A 15,159-nucleotide genomic window follows, 5' to 3' on the forward strand; every position below is an offset into this window, starting at 1 on the left:
TTTCTGCATTGGAAGTTGAAGTAAAGTGTAGCTGCAAAAAGTATGAATTTGTTGGAATCTTATGCTGTCATGCGTTGAAGATACTTGATATCAACAATATCAAAAAAATTCATGAACATTACATACTAAATAGATGGACAATTGATGCAAAAGTAGTTCATATAAAGAGCAATTCTGAGACACATGAAGATCCCAAAACAAAGTTATCAAAACGCAGACATGAGTTATGCAGGATGTACATTCATTTAGCTAATCGAGCTACAGAATCTGATGAAACGTACTTAATGGCTGTGAATAATGCGCAAAAATTAGCAGAAGATGTGGAGAAAAGCCTAAAAATAAGACCTGATTCAGATGTTGGTACCTCATCTCATCCCGAAGGTTCGCACCCCGAAGGTTCTCACTCCAGTATAGCCTGAGTAATAATTGTGTGAACACCATACATATGACACCAAACTAATTATTATATATTTTGTAGGTACAGAAGAAGAAGAACAAACTATAAAACCAAAAGGCCTGAAGGTTAAGGAGAAGGAAATTCATGGATCTGCGAGACCTATTGGTGGTTTTGAGAAGGCAACACGGCAGAAAAAGAAGACCAAAAAAGACCCAATGGTTTCTGGTTCTGCAAAAGAGGCAAACACACAACGGAAAAAGAAAGGCAAGAATGACCCAAAGGATTGTGGTCCTATAGTGGAAGTAGACAATGTAACATATGGGCAGCCACACTACACTGACCTGGTACGAGATTTCAGTTATATTTAATTTAATACTATCAAGACTAGTCATATTTTCATTACTGATATTCGTATTCCTTTTTCTTTGGTACAGGGGCATTTAGGGACTAGCACGTACCAAAATCAAATTCAGATGGCAGGTTACTATCCGGGCTACTATCCACATGGAAATGCTTTTGTGCCTCCGCCTTTCAGTTCATTCTTTGGGACCCCTAACCATGGTCAAGATACACAAGGAAATGTCACTCAGTCATTCAATCCAAATCCCTATAATGTGTTTGCCAATTTTAAGTGAAGGTCCTATCCCATTAGGAGAACCGATGAGTCATGTGCTAAACTCTACTTGTTTTTTTTGCTAACTGGTATATTTGATTTGATAGCATCAGACTGAATGCGGAAGATTGCATCTTTATTACTGTGTCATGAAAAAATAGGGACTAGCACTAGAAAAATAAACTTGCAAAATAATGCTAGAGAGGTCATGAAAGCAACGTCACCTTCATGCTGAACAGCATCTACGAGCTGCTGCCAAATATCTTGAATCCACCATGGTGTGATGTCAGTTCGATGGACCTGAAGAGGAAAGGTAGAGTACACATTCTCATAGCACAAATCGAAATCTGCAAAGTCAAATCCAGATCCCCAATCCAAAATCAAAATCGTAGCAATCAAAACCAAAATCGGAGCTTGAATCTAGGTTCCAGTAAATATAATCAACTCACTGCTATGAGCTTGAGGTCGTTCCTGCCCAAATCGAGTTTAGCATATGAGATTTGAAACGAATCGAGTTTAGCATATGAGATTTGAGAGGAGAGCGGACAAGCTTCGAGCTGAGAGGAAGAGGGGAAAGCGGAGGGAGACGGGTGGCTCAAGGCTGTGAGAGGAGAGGTTGAGATGCGAAAACAGAGAGAGACAGACCAGACGGACGGCACCGCACGGCGCGGACGGAGAGAATACGTGAGGGGGGCTGTCTTGAGAGGGGATCCAATACAACTTGGACACGTGTCTGGAGACACCGAAGGGGACACGCGAGGGAGACACACAAGCTTCAGCCGGGGGCGTGCAGTCTGGAGCCAGCTGTCCTGGTGATGGCGCGGACCCTGTGTCACACGGGCACGTCGGAGACGCCGGCGGTGGCGCTCCCACCAACCGAAATGCTGGAACAGGAGCAGCAAGCCATGCAGGAGGAGCCAGCCATGCAGGAGGTGGTGCCGGCTTCTAAGGAGGCAACCGGCGTGGTCTGGCCGTCGGATGACGATAATTCCGCGGCCTTGGAGGATTTCATCAGCAAAGTTACGAAGAGTATTCCACCGCCTCTTGTGGACAAGCCGCCTCGTCGCCGTCGAGTTGACTCTGTCCTCGTCGAAGCGCCTCCTTAGCTGCCTTCGTCTGAGGCACCTGGTCCCAGGCGAAGCCATCGCCAAGCTTTGGACCCTCTCTCGGCCGTTAAGCCGGCACAGCGAGGGGCAGTGCTCCTGATGCGCCGACTCGGTGAGGTTGGTGCACCTCTGCCCTTGGCGGCTTCAGCGGAGCAAGTGGTGGACAATTTCTTCCACGATCCTCCGCCGCACCACGTGGAAGCATTGCAGGACATGTTTCCGATGTTGAAGAACAAGAGCCCGAGCTCTCCCTTTATGGGATGGAGCGTTGACTAAGGGCTACGCTTGAAAGCAGTCGTTTAGGTTGTGCAGGATGTGAGTAGTTCACGTGGGAGTTTATCTTTCGGGTTGTGTTCAGCTGGCTTGCCGGCTTTGTGTCCATCTGGAGTCTGTTCCATTTGGGTTGTAACCGAACCAATTTCTACTTCGTCTTAATACAATGATACGCTGCACGCGTATTCTAGAAAAAAATTCCCTTTCAGTACCCTCCCCAATCAGCCTGAAACCCTCCACTGTTGCCCCGATGCAATTGGAGTGTCAGAGATCAAAACCCCAGCACTTGTCATATACATTGAACCTTTGATGCTCGAGATGAATGAACACAATTGAGAGAAAACGCTACATACATACGTGACGAACACACACACACACACACACGAAAAAAAAACTACGTTTCATGCAGCATTGTTCTTGTTCAGATGGCCGTGCAGGGGTAGGGAGGGACCATGCTGTGGCCGGCACACTCCCCCTCCGTCCGAATTCCTGGCCGTGTCGCCTTCCGGTCCCCAGCGACGACGATCGACAGCCACACGATCCATCGCCATAGGCGGGGCCGTGTGGAGGCGAGAGGTTTGTGTGCTGTTACACTGGCACTCTGGCAGTGTTTGGTAGGGAAGACCGGAAGAGGATGGAGCGGAGTCCATGTCAGGGACACAAGGGCGAGGTAGAGCGAGTGACTCCATGCCTGGCCAGTGGCCACTGGTGACTCTGCCCTGTGCTAGACGTGTCCAAGATTTTTGAGTCAGGGAGCCGGGGCAGCTAGGAGCACTATGAAACAGAGGCCACCAATTTGGTGCTGCTGACCTGCCGTGCCAGTAGCTTGGTTTCATCTTCTTCGCCTCCAGTTTGACAGTGTCCTTCAGATTTTGCCGCTGAACTGTTATAAGCAAATCGAAGAAGCAGCACAAATTTTGCTGCTGAATTGTTATAAGCAGATCAGAGAAGATCGATGCACCTGGCATTGGGACGGTTATTGCAAGTTCAGAAGACATGCGGTACACTAGTGTTAACCACAAGATGTGCACTGAGAGTCTTAAACTGCTACAGCACAGGTAGCAGGTTTCTACTTTTTTTTTACAGTTAAGGGGTATGATATAAGACATGGTTTATGCTCTGAAAATCTTTTGAATATTGCATCAGTCCAGCTGGATGCTCATAAGACGGGCTTTAGGTCCAAATTGTCTTCACTTGAGATTTTTCTCAAGGACTGAGTATGAGAGCTGCTTAATTCTATCAACTTGGGGCCTCTCCAAATCCTTGAGTGAGAAAGGACGATGCTGACCCTCTGAAAGCTACACTCTGCCGCGCCCTGCTCCCCTCTGCCGGGTAATCTGAACATATGGTTCAGAAGGCTAGGTAGAAATGCTTCAGGATCGATCACGGTAAGCTGTAGAAAAACAGCTTAGTTACAGCTAAAACTAGCTCTAGGCTCTCACTGCTGGCAGCATTCCCTGATCAAGCATTCATATAAATCACTGGGTTGATGCTTGTTTCTTGCATACACAAGCTAGTTAACTATGCAGTGTAGATCTTACTTGTACTGTTATGATCTTTTTTTTTCTGAAAAAAAAGACAGTGAGGAGGAGGAGGAGGGGCATTTGCAAGCACACGTGATGGTTCTGGATGAATCGGTTAGGCACCAAAATAGGGCGTGAGGGACCATTCCATTTTTCCTTTGCAAATTGAAGGATACGGCCAGTGCCATATCCAATCCAGGCCGAGCTCGCGCCCAAACAAAAAGGCCCTTCGCCTACTACGTCTGTCTCACTCCACATGACCACATATATACGAGATGCCATGGCCGTGGCCCATGGACCACATCCACTGAAACTGAAATGCTCGGACTCTTCTGTCTCTGTGCGCTACTCTCTCTCTCTCTCTCTCTCTCTCTCTCTCTCTCTCTCTCTCTCTCTCTCTCTCTCTCTCTCTCTCTCCCACACACACACACAAAGAGAAAAAATTCAGTTCAGTTCAATTCGGACCGGGCTCTAATTTTGGGCTTATCCAGTTCAACAAACGCTCTGCTGGAAAAACAATACGGATGCTCTACGGCCCATATATATTTAGCCCAATTTATGGGCCCATTGATGTAGCTTTACAGCGGCCCACCGACTGGAGAGAGAGGAAAACCACACCACTATATATCTAGGACTGTCCAGCATCGAACGTAAGATCAAATCAGGAACAAGCAAAGCCGAATGGCCAAAGAATCTAAAACGGCTGAGGTCAAGAAGAATCAAGTTTCTTCTTGAAAGGGAGAACAAAGGAGAAGAATCGGAGTTACCCAACCCAAAATCGAAAGAGATGGAATAGAATCGCCCGCCAGACATTAGTTAGGGCGTGTTTGGACTTTGGAACCAACTTTTTTTTGTTGCTGTTGTCGTCTAGATCCACTGCTTGATTTTAAATTACCATTTATTTTAATTATTTTCCTAGGAAGCTAGCTTTCCAAATAGTTACAAAAGGAGGAGGAACAAAATGGAGCAAGCAAGCATGTGTGCCCATATCTCCATGCTCGATCAATTTGCAAAGGATTTCAACGACAGCAGCAGCATCTACTCCATGGGCAGTAGGCAGGCCTTGGCGAAAAAGGTTTTACTTTTATGTTCCCCACACCAAATGTTTGTTTTTTTTTCATATTATGCCACTTGGGTTTCGCGTGTGGCATGCGCAAACTTTCTCGACACGTTCCGGTTGAGACGCACAAACAATTACCAGGGTGTGGTATAGCTTGTATATGACATAATTAATTTCTACAGGATATAAACACAACAAGTTTAGGAAACCATAAATTGGCGCGATATGCACACAGGGGCGTCCTTGGCCCAGAAGTCACATACCTCCCGATTGTCGATCACCCGTTGCTCATCCTTCGGCTCGGCGGCCACCGCAGCGCTTGAGTCGATCACCGACACCGAAGGCAAGACCGACATTCTTTAAAAAAATGAGCAAGACTGACATCACTTCATCTCCTGTCGCGCATTTACACTCATGCCTCACAGAAGCGGAGTGGACTCGCACCTGGCGGTCTCGCGGTCTCGGTGTCGACTCGCCGATGCCGGTCGCCAGACGTGAGTCGTGAGACGGCCACTGCCACGACACTTAGCAGCCTAGACATCGCTACGGCTAGGGCCCGTCTTAATATTTCGCATTGGGCCTTCGGTTTGGCCGGGACGCCCTTGACACACATGCCATTCAATTAATTTTAAGTTGCCTAACTCTGTAATCAAATTGATAGGATAGAACAATGAAGGACATAAAGTCAACTCTGGTTGCTGAAATTCGCAACGTCTGCATATATATTTTTTATTTTAAGTCATGGATGTCGTGTATTAACGACTACTCCCACCATTCCATGAAGACTAAATTTTGTCCCCATAAAAATTCTTCGTTTATATTATAGTAAAGTCTATCTAATTAAAGAAACATTAAATATCAAGAAATAATTGCATAGAGAAGGTTGTGGAGCCAATCAAATGCTTAAGTAGATGTTATTTTTCTGATTTCAATGCATTTGCATTTATTGAGGATATAGGGAACCAAATAAACAACACGACCTTCAATCCAGCTGCTATAGTTAATTAGGAGTAACATGATGATTTTTCGCTCCTAATAATATATCTGAAATTTTCTAAACGAACAGTCTTTGTAGGACAAAGGGAGTATACACAAGAACTAACTGAATATGTTGTGAGATATTGGGGTTCATTTTTGAATGAACCCAAATTGATTGAAATATATAGCCATAGCAACCGCCTTAGCTTGCAGGGAAAGGATACAAATTTAAATATGCTTACTGGATGAACAGGAGACCTGCAATCAAATTAGCAGTAAGTGTCGCTGTCTACCCAATTGTAGGCACATGTGTAGCGCACTATAAGCACTTACTTTCACTCCCAAAAAAAGCACTTACTTTCACTAATCAAGCACAGCATTGCTTGTCCACTAAGAGCATGGTTTATGGTTGCGCCGAGCAGCGGGCGGAAAGGAAGCCATGTCATCCATGGGCACCAGCGCCGGAGTAACTTTTCTCTTTTTTATTCATCGACAATAGCATCATTCAATGCTCACGAGCATCATGGACCAATAGGAGCAGCCAAATCGGTAGTCGCCCGCTTCAAACCGGCGTTTTACAAATCACCTGCTCCGTTCTCTCTCCTCTCTTCTCACTCTGCCAGATAGGATTTCGCCGGCTTCTCGGCAGCCATAATACTTGCTCTAATTCGTGGGCATCGGCCGCTGTGCATGCGCACATAGATGGAACAACGGGCTGATCTCGGTTAGTTCCCAAAGCGAGAAACTGATGGGACAATTTTGGTCAATTTTTTATGTCGTCGATCTTACTGTTACCTTTCGGTACACTGTACCTAGCTAGAATCAGATAACAGTTGTTTGCATAATCTTTCTGACAAGATGAGTTTAACTGAATCTATGAATATTGCGTGTAATTAACGACTAGCTAGTACTAATCTAGCTATTATGCAGCAGATGCTAGAAGCTAGATAAAGGCGAAGTAAATGTGCATGAAATGACAAGCCATAGGACAGATATCACTCGCAATCACATTGCAATGCAAACATGGTGTTGAGAATTGATACGATGCATGGAAAACAATATACTCCCTCCAGGTTGGTAAAAGAAGTCATTTTGAACATCAATACGGTCTCCAAAAACAATGCAACTATCACCACTATATTTTTGCTATAAAAAATTTATAAAATATAGTCAATATATATTTTTACGAAACTATTACATTTTAAGATGAATCTTCTTACATTGCTTTAATATTTTCAAACGCAACCCAAAAAAATATATTTATAGTCAAAGTTTAAAATGTTTGATTTAGAAACTCAAAATGACTTTCTTTACCAACACGACAGAGTGAGTATAGCATGAACCTATATAATTATTCGATCGAATTCGAGGCGATTTTTTTTATCACAGCTAGCATATATAAATAAACTCATCAGAATAGAATAGCTAGCATGCTGTTTCCAAAGGGCACAGAAAAATTAAAGGCCAGCTCCATAACAAACTTGATCAGACAGGCACAAAAAGAACGGCGAAGGAATGAAGGACAAATGTCCGTCATGAAACAACGCCAGTGAAGTGATGAAGTGATGGAGAGAGAGAGAGGGGGGGGGGGGTGCACAGTGGTCAACTGGTCATGTACCCCATCTTGGGATAGGGCAAGATTCCAAAACGGTCATTTCATGGCTTCAAAAGAATCAGTCAGAGACTTCTATCGACGCCTCTAATAACCATGCATCATCATGTATTTGTACTTTGCATGAAATGAGATGATCGATGTACAGATCGATCGGCGTGCACACGTGAATCCACTAATAAAATTATCATCTACACACTATATATTAAGTATATATTAAGGTAAAGATTCTATACTAGCCGGCTGTTTTTTTTGCCTAACGGAACGGCCGATTAGATCCACCGCCCATCGGCCATCCAACGAGCGCGCAGTCGCGTGCGGTGAGCCCCCGTCAGAGTGGTCCCACCTTCCAGAACTCAGAGGGCATTTTTATTCAAAACATCGGGCCACGTGCCTGTTCATTTCCTCTCTCTTACTCTCTCTAGGGTTAGCTCTCTCCCTCTCTATATATCTCACCCGCTCTCGCACCGTATCGGGGGATTTTGGCCTCATCGCACCATCGGCGAGGGAGGTCCAGCAATTGAATCGGCGGGGGATCGCACCTAGGTGAGCGTTTCATCCAGCGCGCTTGCATCATTTCGATGGAAATCCCCATGACGTTTTTGACCAAGTTTTCTTCATTTTTTTGCCCCCTTTGTTCTTCGAAGTTAACCATACCGAGCATCTGAAATCCGGATCCGGAGGAGGTGTGTTGGAATCGCTGATTCTAGGTAAGCATTTCCTCTAGTACCAACAGCTATCTCCAAAAATTTGTCTGATTTTTGTTGATTTTGGGGGATTTTTTCCTGCAGCCGCATCTCGTAGGATTGAAATCAGTGGTGCAGGACCAGGTTAGCGCCCCCACATCCTGTTTCACCTAAAATCCCCCCTCTCCTTTTTTTTCTGAGCATCCCTGATCCCCCGCGTGGTTTTGGGTTGCAAGGGAAACATCTCTGCCAGGCTCTGCTTCACGCTTAGGCCCGCGTGCGTCAAAAAGCGTAGGAGTAGTAATCAGGTAAGTTCAGGTCTGTTTTGGTTTTGATTTTGGTATTCTGCTAGTTTCTGTGCATCATCCCCTCATATTCACACACACACACCCATCTCACGACCACATGCTCATGTGGTTTTCCTCATTTTTTTAGGTTGGAAGGATCTCTGCTATAGGTTTCCCCTCATCCCCTCGGATACAGTAAAAGGATCTCTGCTATAGGTTTTTGTTAAGCTAGCAAAAGTGAGTATAACTGCCCCTCCTCTAATGCTAGTATTGCTACATTTTTTTGGATACTAGAGGTTCTACTTGTCAGTACAGAGATCACTCGAAATATTAGGTGGTTAAGTGGGTTCTTTTGTCAGTGTGTTTGGCTTAAATTTTGGTAGTGGTTCTGTTGGGGATGTGTAGAGAGGTAGGAGATATTAGGTTATTTTTTTAGGTTTTTGCTATGGCACAAACATGCAATCGGATGTTATTTTTCTGCCATGCTTTTTAGCATATGAAAAATGGACAGTAGCATACAATCATTAAATTATTTTTTCTGCCAGGGCAATTGAATAATGCAAATCAATTTTCTTATTCAGTTCTTCACAATATGCAAATCAGTAGCATACCCAAGACACTAATTTGACCCCTTGAAATATTTTTTTACACCCCAACAACCAGTCCTGAACATTTTGCAACCATAAATTACAATGCCTAGAGCACAGAAGGAGCAACAAGGCCGGGAGACAGCATCCAAAGATGTATGTCACATATATGCTTCACACCTCGTCATTTTTTCATACTAATATGTTATGCTTCACATTTTTGTTTAGGCAATACTACTATTCTGATCTAGGCAAATTCATTCATTAGATTAGGCAACATTTTACTCAAATATTGCTATATTAAATGTTTTCAGATATAGGCAACAATAATTTATTGTGATATAGGTAATAATACTATTCTGATTAGGCAATTTTATTCATCAGAGTAGGTTACTTTTCATTCAAATATTGCTACACTAATGTTTTTAGATGTAGGCAATAATATTTTTCTGGTCTAGGCAATACTACTTCTGATTTAGCCAAATTCACCCATCAGATTAGGCAACTTTTCTCATTTTTTATAAATGTTTTTTCATGTTAAATGTGTGCAGTCTCGAAGAAATAGGGCGTCCCCTGCTAGACTTTTCAAGTTATATGAAGAGTTGACTGGACCTCAGCGCAAGATGATTCGTGATATCAATTTTGATGGGCTGCTGCAGATTCAGTGCTCAACAATCCCAGCAAGATTTACCAATTGGCTGCTGGTGCATTGTTTTGATCCTGAAACTTCAGAGCTAGTTCTCCCATGACGTGGCAGAATTCCAGTCACAACAGATTCAGTGGCTAACATTTTTAGGTTGCCAAACAAGGGTGGGAAAGCGAGATACGAGCTTGATGTCGACGCAATAAATTTTATGCAGAGCAAGTTTAGCATCATCCAAGGGTCAGCACTCAAGATCGAACAAGTACTAGAAATGGTGAAACAAAACAAGAATGCAGATGAAGATTTCTTAAGGTGCTTCCTCATGATCGCAATTTCAATGTTCCTATGCCCACCCACCGGCTTGGGAATCAGCCCCAGATGCTACCCAGCCTTAGTTGATCTTTCAGCTGTGAAGGGGCTAAACTTGTGTCAGTTTGTGGTTGACCAACTAAAGGTTGCAGCTATGAAAATCAACAAGAAAAATTATGTGAAGAGTTGCGTCCTTCTGCTTGTGGTATGTTTTAATTCTGTGAAGGGGTTTTTTAATTCATTAGAGCCATTTTTTTATTTTTTGCGCAGTTTGATAAGTGATAATTTTTTTCTTGTTCACTTTTTCCTTTTGCAGATTTTGTATGCAGACTCACTAGATGTTCAGAATTTACAAATCCCCACTTGTAGACCAAGGATCGCTGCATGGACCAGGAATCTTCTGGACCAGATCATTAAGTTGGACACAAATCGGGATGGAAGTTTTGGCAGATTGAAGGTACGAAAAAAATCTAACATTCTTATGGATTCTCACTTACATCTATTTTTTCTGTCCGTTTTCCCCCCACTAACTCAAGTAACACACGATAACTGTTTTTTATTTATTTTTAGCTGAAACAATCATGTCACTCAGTGGGGGCAGGATTCGTGCTGCAGATGGATGATATCAGTAGATTTGTAACATCAAAAGCACCAAGGCAGTTGCCCCTAGAGGTATATGCAGCACGCCCCCCCCACCCTAAAGCAATTCTAATGTTTTTCCACCAAGCAAATTAATGCATGTGCAAAACCATTTTAGCTATATGCATTAAGCATTTTTTCGAGCTAGTTTTACCATATTTCTTGTTTACTTTTTTTTGCAGAATAAAAGGAAAATTTGTGCAGCTGTAAGTAAAGTTTCCAACAGTGTCACAGAGGCACTAGGCACATTCATTCAAGAAATGGCTGCAGCAGATGATTCAGCCACAACAAGCTCGAGAAGATCTAAGCGAAAAATGGCAGCGAATCATGAAGAAGAATCAGCTAGACCATGTTTGAGAAGGTCCAAGCGAAACAGGACAGTTCATCATCATGAAGATGAAGAAGATACCGAGCAAGATCCTGATTATGAAGAAGACGAGCTCGACAATGGAGATGATGAAGAACCAGATACGAGCAGCGACGATGGAAGTCTTGGAATGGACTTTGAGGATGAGCCAGATGTGAGTAGCGACAATGAGAGCTTAAGCCCAGGCCCTGAGGATGCCCCTAACCACAGAGACACCACTGGTCAGGAACCATCTATGGATGACATTGAAGATTTTGTTCCACTTAGCAGCAGGCTGAAAAAGATACAATCAGGTGAATATAAAGATTTTGCTCCATTAGAAGCTGTAGCCCCACACATACCAGCACAACAAACCCCAACAATGAAGAAATTAGGCAATGCTGAAAATAGACATGCAAGGTTAAAGCTGCCAGAGCTCCCAATCAGTGTACCTGAAGTTGACAAGACCAATGGCAACAGAAACTGCAGCATTAGGGAGAGTGCTCCAGCAAACACAAATGTTGAGCTACAGTCAGCAAGCGGTGCCAAAGTGTCCTCTTGGGATTTTCCTCCCCCCACATTTGATATAATGGAGTCAATTGAAGAGCTCACGCCACCAGTACAAATAACATGTAGAACATTGCCAAAGCAAGCAGCAGAGACAACACCACCCACAATTCACCTCGACCCACCTGGTATGTGCTATTTTACCTTATCATTTCATTTGTTTACATACATCTTTTTTTGTCATGTTAGGTACTAATGTTGCATTCAATAGGCAAACTAATTGACATTATCAGACAAACTAACTCATGTCAACAAGAAACAATGATGCAATAGAGTTTTTTTTACAGTTAATGTAGTTTTTATCTGACATTACAGAATTTTCACACACAGATCAAGGTTCTGCATGGTCTCTGGATGGCCTACCCGCTGAGGTGTATGAAAGGTGGGAAGCTGAAGCTATTCAGAAGTATCAACAAGCGAAGGCAAAGCTGCAAGTTGGTTCAACATCAACCACACCAACTATAGGTCTTCATGCAAGCAAGAATGATAATGAAGCATCAAGTAGCAAGACACAAGTCTTTCATTTGTCAAAAATAGTGACCATCAATGCAGAGCCTACTCCTCAGGCAAAAGGGATATCCATTGGTGCATCACTAGAGGCTGATTCTTCCATCACACCTGAGCACAAAGTTGCCCCAAGAAGAGCATTCAAAATGGCTGCGGCTCTGCAATCCCCGTATGTTGAGATTGCACCAAGAATAATGTCATTCAAATGCTCAAAGGAGATCTGCAAAGTATATGATGTTGTCTGCAAATTCACAGGAATGGCACGACGTCGCCTTCCTCGAGCGGCAGCCTCTCGTAGGCGACGTTGCTAAACAATGCGGCCACGACGACCACGGGCCCCGCGGCGATGAGCGCGCCGGCCGGATTGGATCCGTCAAGAGAAGGGCGGCCTCCTGACACCACCTCCGGGGGTGCCAGGCCAGCCGCTATTCCCATCCATCGGCATTGGCGGCATCTTCATCGGCAGGTTGAAGAACGGAAGCCCACCGGCTGCTACCACTGCTGCGGGGTCACCCCCGAACAGCACGCCAGGTTGGTCGCTCCCCGGCGGTGCTGGAGGGGGCACGTCGTCGCCTTCCTTGAGCGGCAGCCTCAGGTAGGCGATGTTGCTGAACGACGTGGCCACGACGACCACGGGACCCGCAGCGATGAGCGCGCCGGCCATGCTGCCACCGACGACCTGCCCCTGGCCGCCGGCCAGGAATGCCGCGAGGATGGTGGCCCCCGGCGGCGCGGGGGGGAGGAAGGAGCCCGCGAGGGAGACTATCTCGAAAATGCCGTGGAGTGTGGCCACCGCCGGTGAGGCCGGCCCGGTCTGGGACGACTGCGGCTGGCGCAGCATGACATTGGCGATGGTCCCGGCTGCCGAAAGCATGCAGACGCCATGCTGCCGGCGGCATGCGTAGGCGGTGAGCGCCTCGAAGACATTGCACCCGGTGGCGACCTCGAGGATGTGCGCCCGGAGCGCATTGGCGCTCTCCCTGGTGGTGATCACGTGCAGCATGGGCTTGTTCTTGGACCCCGGCGGGCGGCCCATGCCGGCGCCTCCAGCCGTGCTCGGCGGGCCGCCTCCACCCCCTGATCCCGGCGACAGCGAGTCCTGGCCGTCGTCGTAGCCCGCCGCGCTGGGTCATCGTGGTGAAGATGGAGGGGCTGCTGGTGGTGGTTCAGGTAGGAGCTGGTGCCCAAATCCAGGCCTTCCATCTTTCTAGGGTAGGAGAAGAGCTAATTATAAGTCAGTCATGAGTATAGTAGCAAATAAGCTCAAGTAAAAATAATGGCTACATAACAGTACTGACAATATTAATAATTGGCGATGCAGTAGAAGATGTGGGTGCTGGTGGTGATGATGATTATGAGAATAGTAGAGACGACGGGGAAGAAGGTGAGGGGGATGAGAGGCCAACGCTACTCGGGTGTGTTTCTTTGGGGTTTGTTGGGTTCTTGTTTTCTTGGAGGAGAGTAAAGAAAGGTTTTTGGGATGTGGGGAGAGAAGAAAAAGGAGCTAGCTGAAGCTGTAGCTGCTGCTTGGTGTTTCTTCAGATTTCACCTTTGTTAATTCATCCTGCTTGCTGATGGTGCTTGTTCATGTGGATTTGTGGGCATATATTTTGGTAGGGGAAAGCTAGGAGAGGCTGGGGGAGAGAAGGGCAAGAAAGAGATGGGGCAATGGAGCTGCAGGACGGAGGCAAGGGGAAGATGGATGCTGGAACACAATGGGGGCGAGAGAGAGAGAGAGAGAGAGAGAGAGAGAGAGGAAGGTGAGAGGAAGGATGCTGGAAAACAAAGGGAGTGAACGATGGAGAGAGGTAAAGAGATGCTACTTGGTTGTTGTTGTTGTACATATCCATGAAGTCCTTGTGCGCATGCGCTTGCTGACACCGCCAGTCGGATTGGATCTGTCAAGAGAAGGGCAGCCTCCTGACAACGCCACCACCCCGCCTGGCCAGCCGCCGTTCCCATCCAATGACATTGGTGGCATCCCCATCGGCAGGTTGAAGAACGAAAGCCCACCGGCTGCTGCCACTACCGCAGGGTCACCCCCGAATAGCACGCGGGGCTGGTCGCTCCCCGGCGGTGCTGGAGGGGGCACATCGTCGCCTTCCTCGAGCTACAGCCTCTCGTAGGTGACGTTGCTGAACGACGCGGCCACGACGACCACAGGTCCCGTGGCGATGAGTGCACCGGCCACGCTGCCACCGACGACCTGCACCTGGCCGCCAGCCTGGAATGTCGCGAGGCTGGTGGCCCCAGGTGACGTGGGGGGCAGGAGGAAGGAGCCCGCGAAGAGGAGTATCTTGAACCTGCCGTGGAGCGTGGCCACCGCCAGTGAGGCTGGCCTGGTCTGGGATGACTACAGCTGGCGCAGCGTGACGTTGGCGACGCTCCCGGTCGCCGAGAGCACGCAGACGCCGTGCTGCCGGCCGCGGACGTAGGTGGTGAATGCCTCGATGACGTCGCACCTGGTGGCAACCTCGAGGATGTGTGCCCAGAGCGCGTTGGCGCTCCCCCTAGTGACGATCATGGGTAGATTGAGCTTCTTCTTGGAGCCCCGACAGGCGGCCACGCGACAACCACCTCGCCCCCAATGCCGGCGCCTCCAGTTGTGCTCGGCGGGCCGCCTCCAACTCCCCCTCCCCCCCCCCCCGCCCCCCGATCTCGGCGATAGCAAGTCCTGGCCGTCATCGGAGCCCGCTGCGCCATCATCATCGTGGTGAAGATGGAGGGGCTGGTGGTGGTGGTTCAGGTAGGAGCTGGTGCCCAACTCCAGGCCTGCCATCTTTCTAGGGTAGGAGAAAAGCTAAATATAAGTCAGTAAGGAGTATAGTAGCAAATAAGCTCAAGTAAAAATAATGGCTACATAACAGAACCGATAATATTAATAATTGGCGATGGAGTAGAAGATGTGGGTGCTGGTGGTGATGATGATTATGAGAATAGTAGAGACGACGGGGAAGAAGGTGAGGCGGATGAGAGGCTAACGCTACTCGGGTGTGTTTCTTTGGGGTTTGTGTGGTTCTTGTTTT

General features: G+C 46.6%; 1 protein-coding gene, 1 long non-coding RNA gene and 2 pseudogenes across 2 annotated transcripts; 1 reads left to right on the forward strand and 3 right to left on the reverse strand.

Moving 5' to 3' along the window:
• The first annotated feature begins 584 nt into the window (after positions 1–584).
• On the forward strand, positions 585–1,149 carry LOC120679631. The gene is made up of 2 exons (XM_039961268.1): positions 585–741; positions 832–1,149. The coding sequence occupies exons 1-2, from the start codon at positions 613–615 to the stop codon at positions 1,030–1,032; spliced, it is 330 nt and encodes a 109-aa protein (XP_039817202.1). The 5' UTR covers positions 585–612; the 3' UTR covers positions 1,033–1,149.
• LOC120679632 lies at positions 808–1,669 on the reverse strand. Its single transcript, XR_005677276.1, has 3 exons — positions 1,460–1,669; positions 1,235–1,357; positions 808–949 (listed from the first exon to the last, which is right to left on the reverse strand). It is a non-coding gene; the product is annotated as an uncharacterized LOC120679632 (long non-coding RNA).
• Positions 1,670–12,506: 10,837 nt separating this feature from the next.
• LOC120677290 lies at positions 12,507–13,336 on the reverse strand (annotated as a pseudogene).
• A 616-nt stretch (positions 13,337–13,952) lies between these two features.
• Positions 13,953–14,912, reverse strand: LOC120677863 (annotated as a pseudogene).
• Positions 14,913–15,159: the final 247 nt, after the last annotated feature.

This window comes from Panicum virgatum, chromosome 6N (assembly GCF_016808335.1).
Source record: "Panicum virgatum strain AP13 chromosome 6N, P.virgatum_v5, whole genome shotgun sequence".
Classification (NCBI taxonomy): Eukaryota; Viridiplantae; Streptophyta; class Magnoliopsida; order Poales; family Poaceae; genus Panicum; species Panicum virgatum.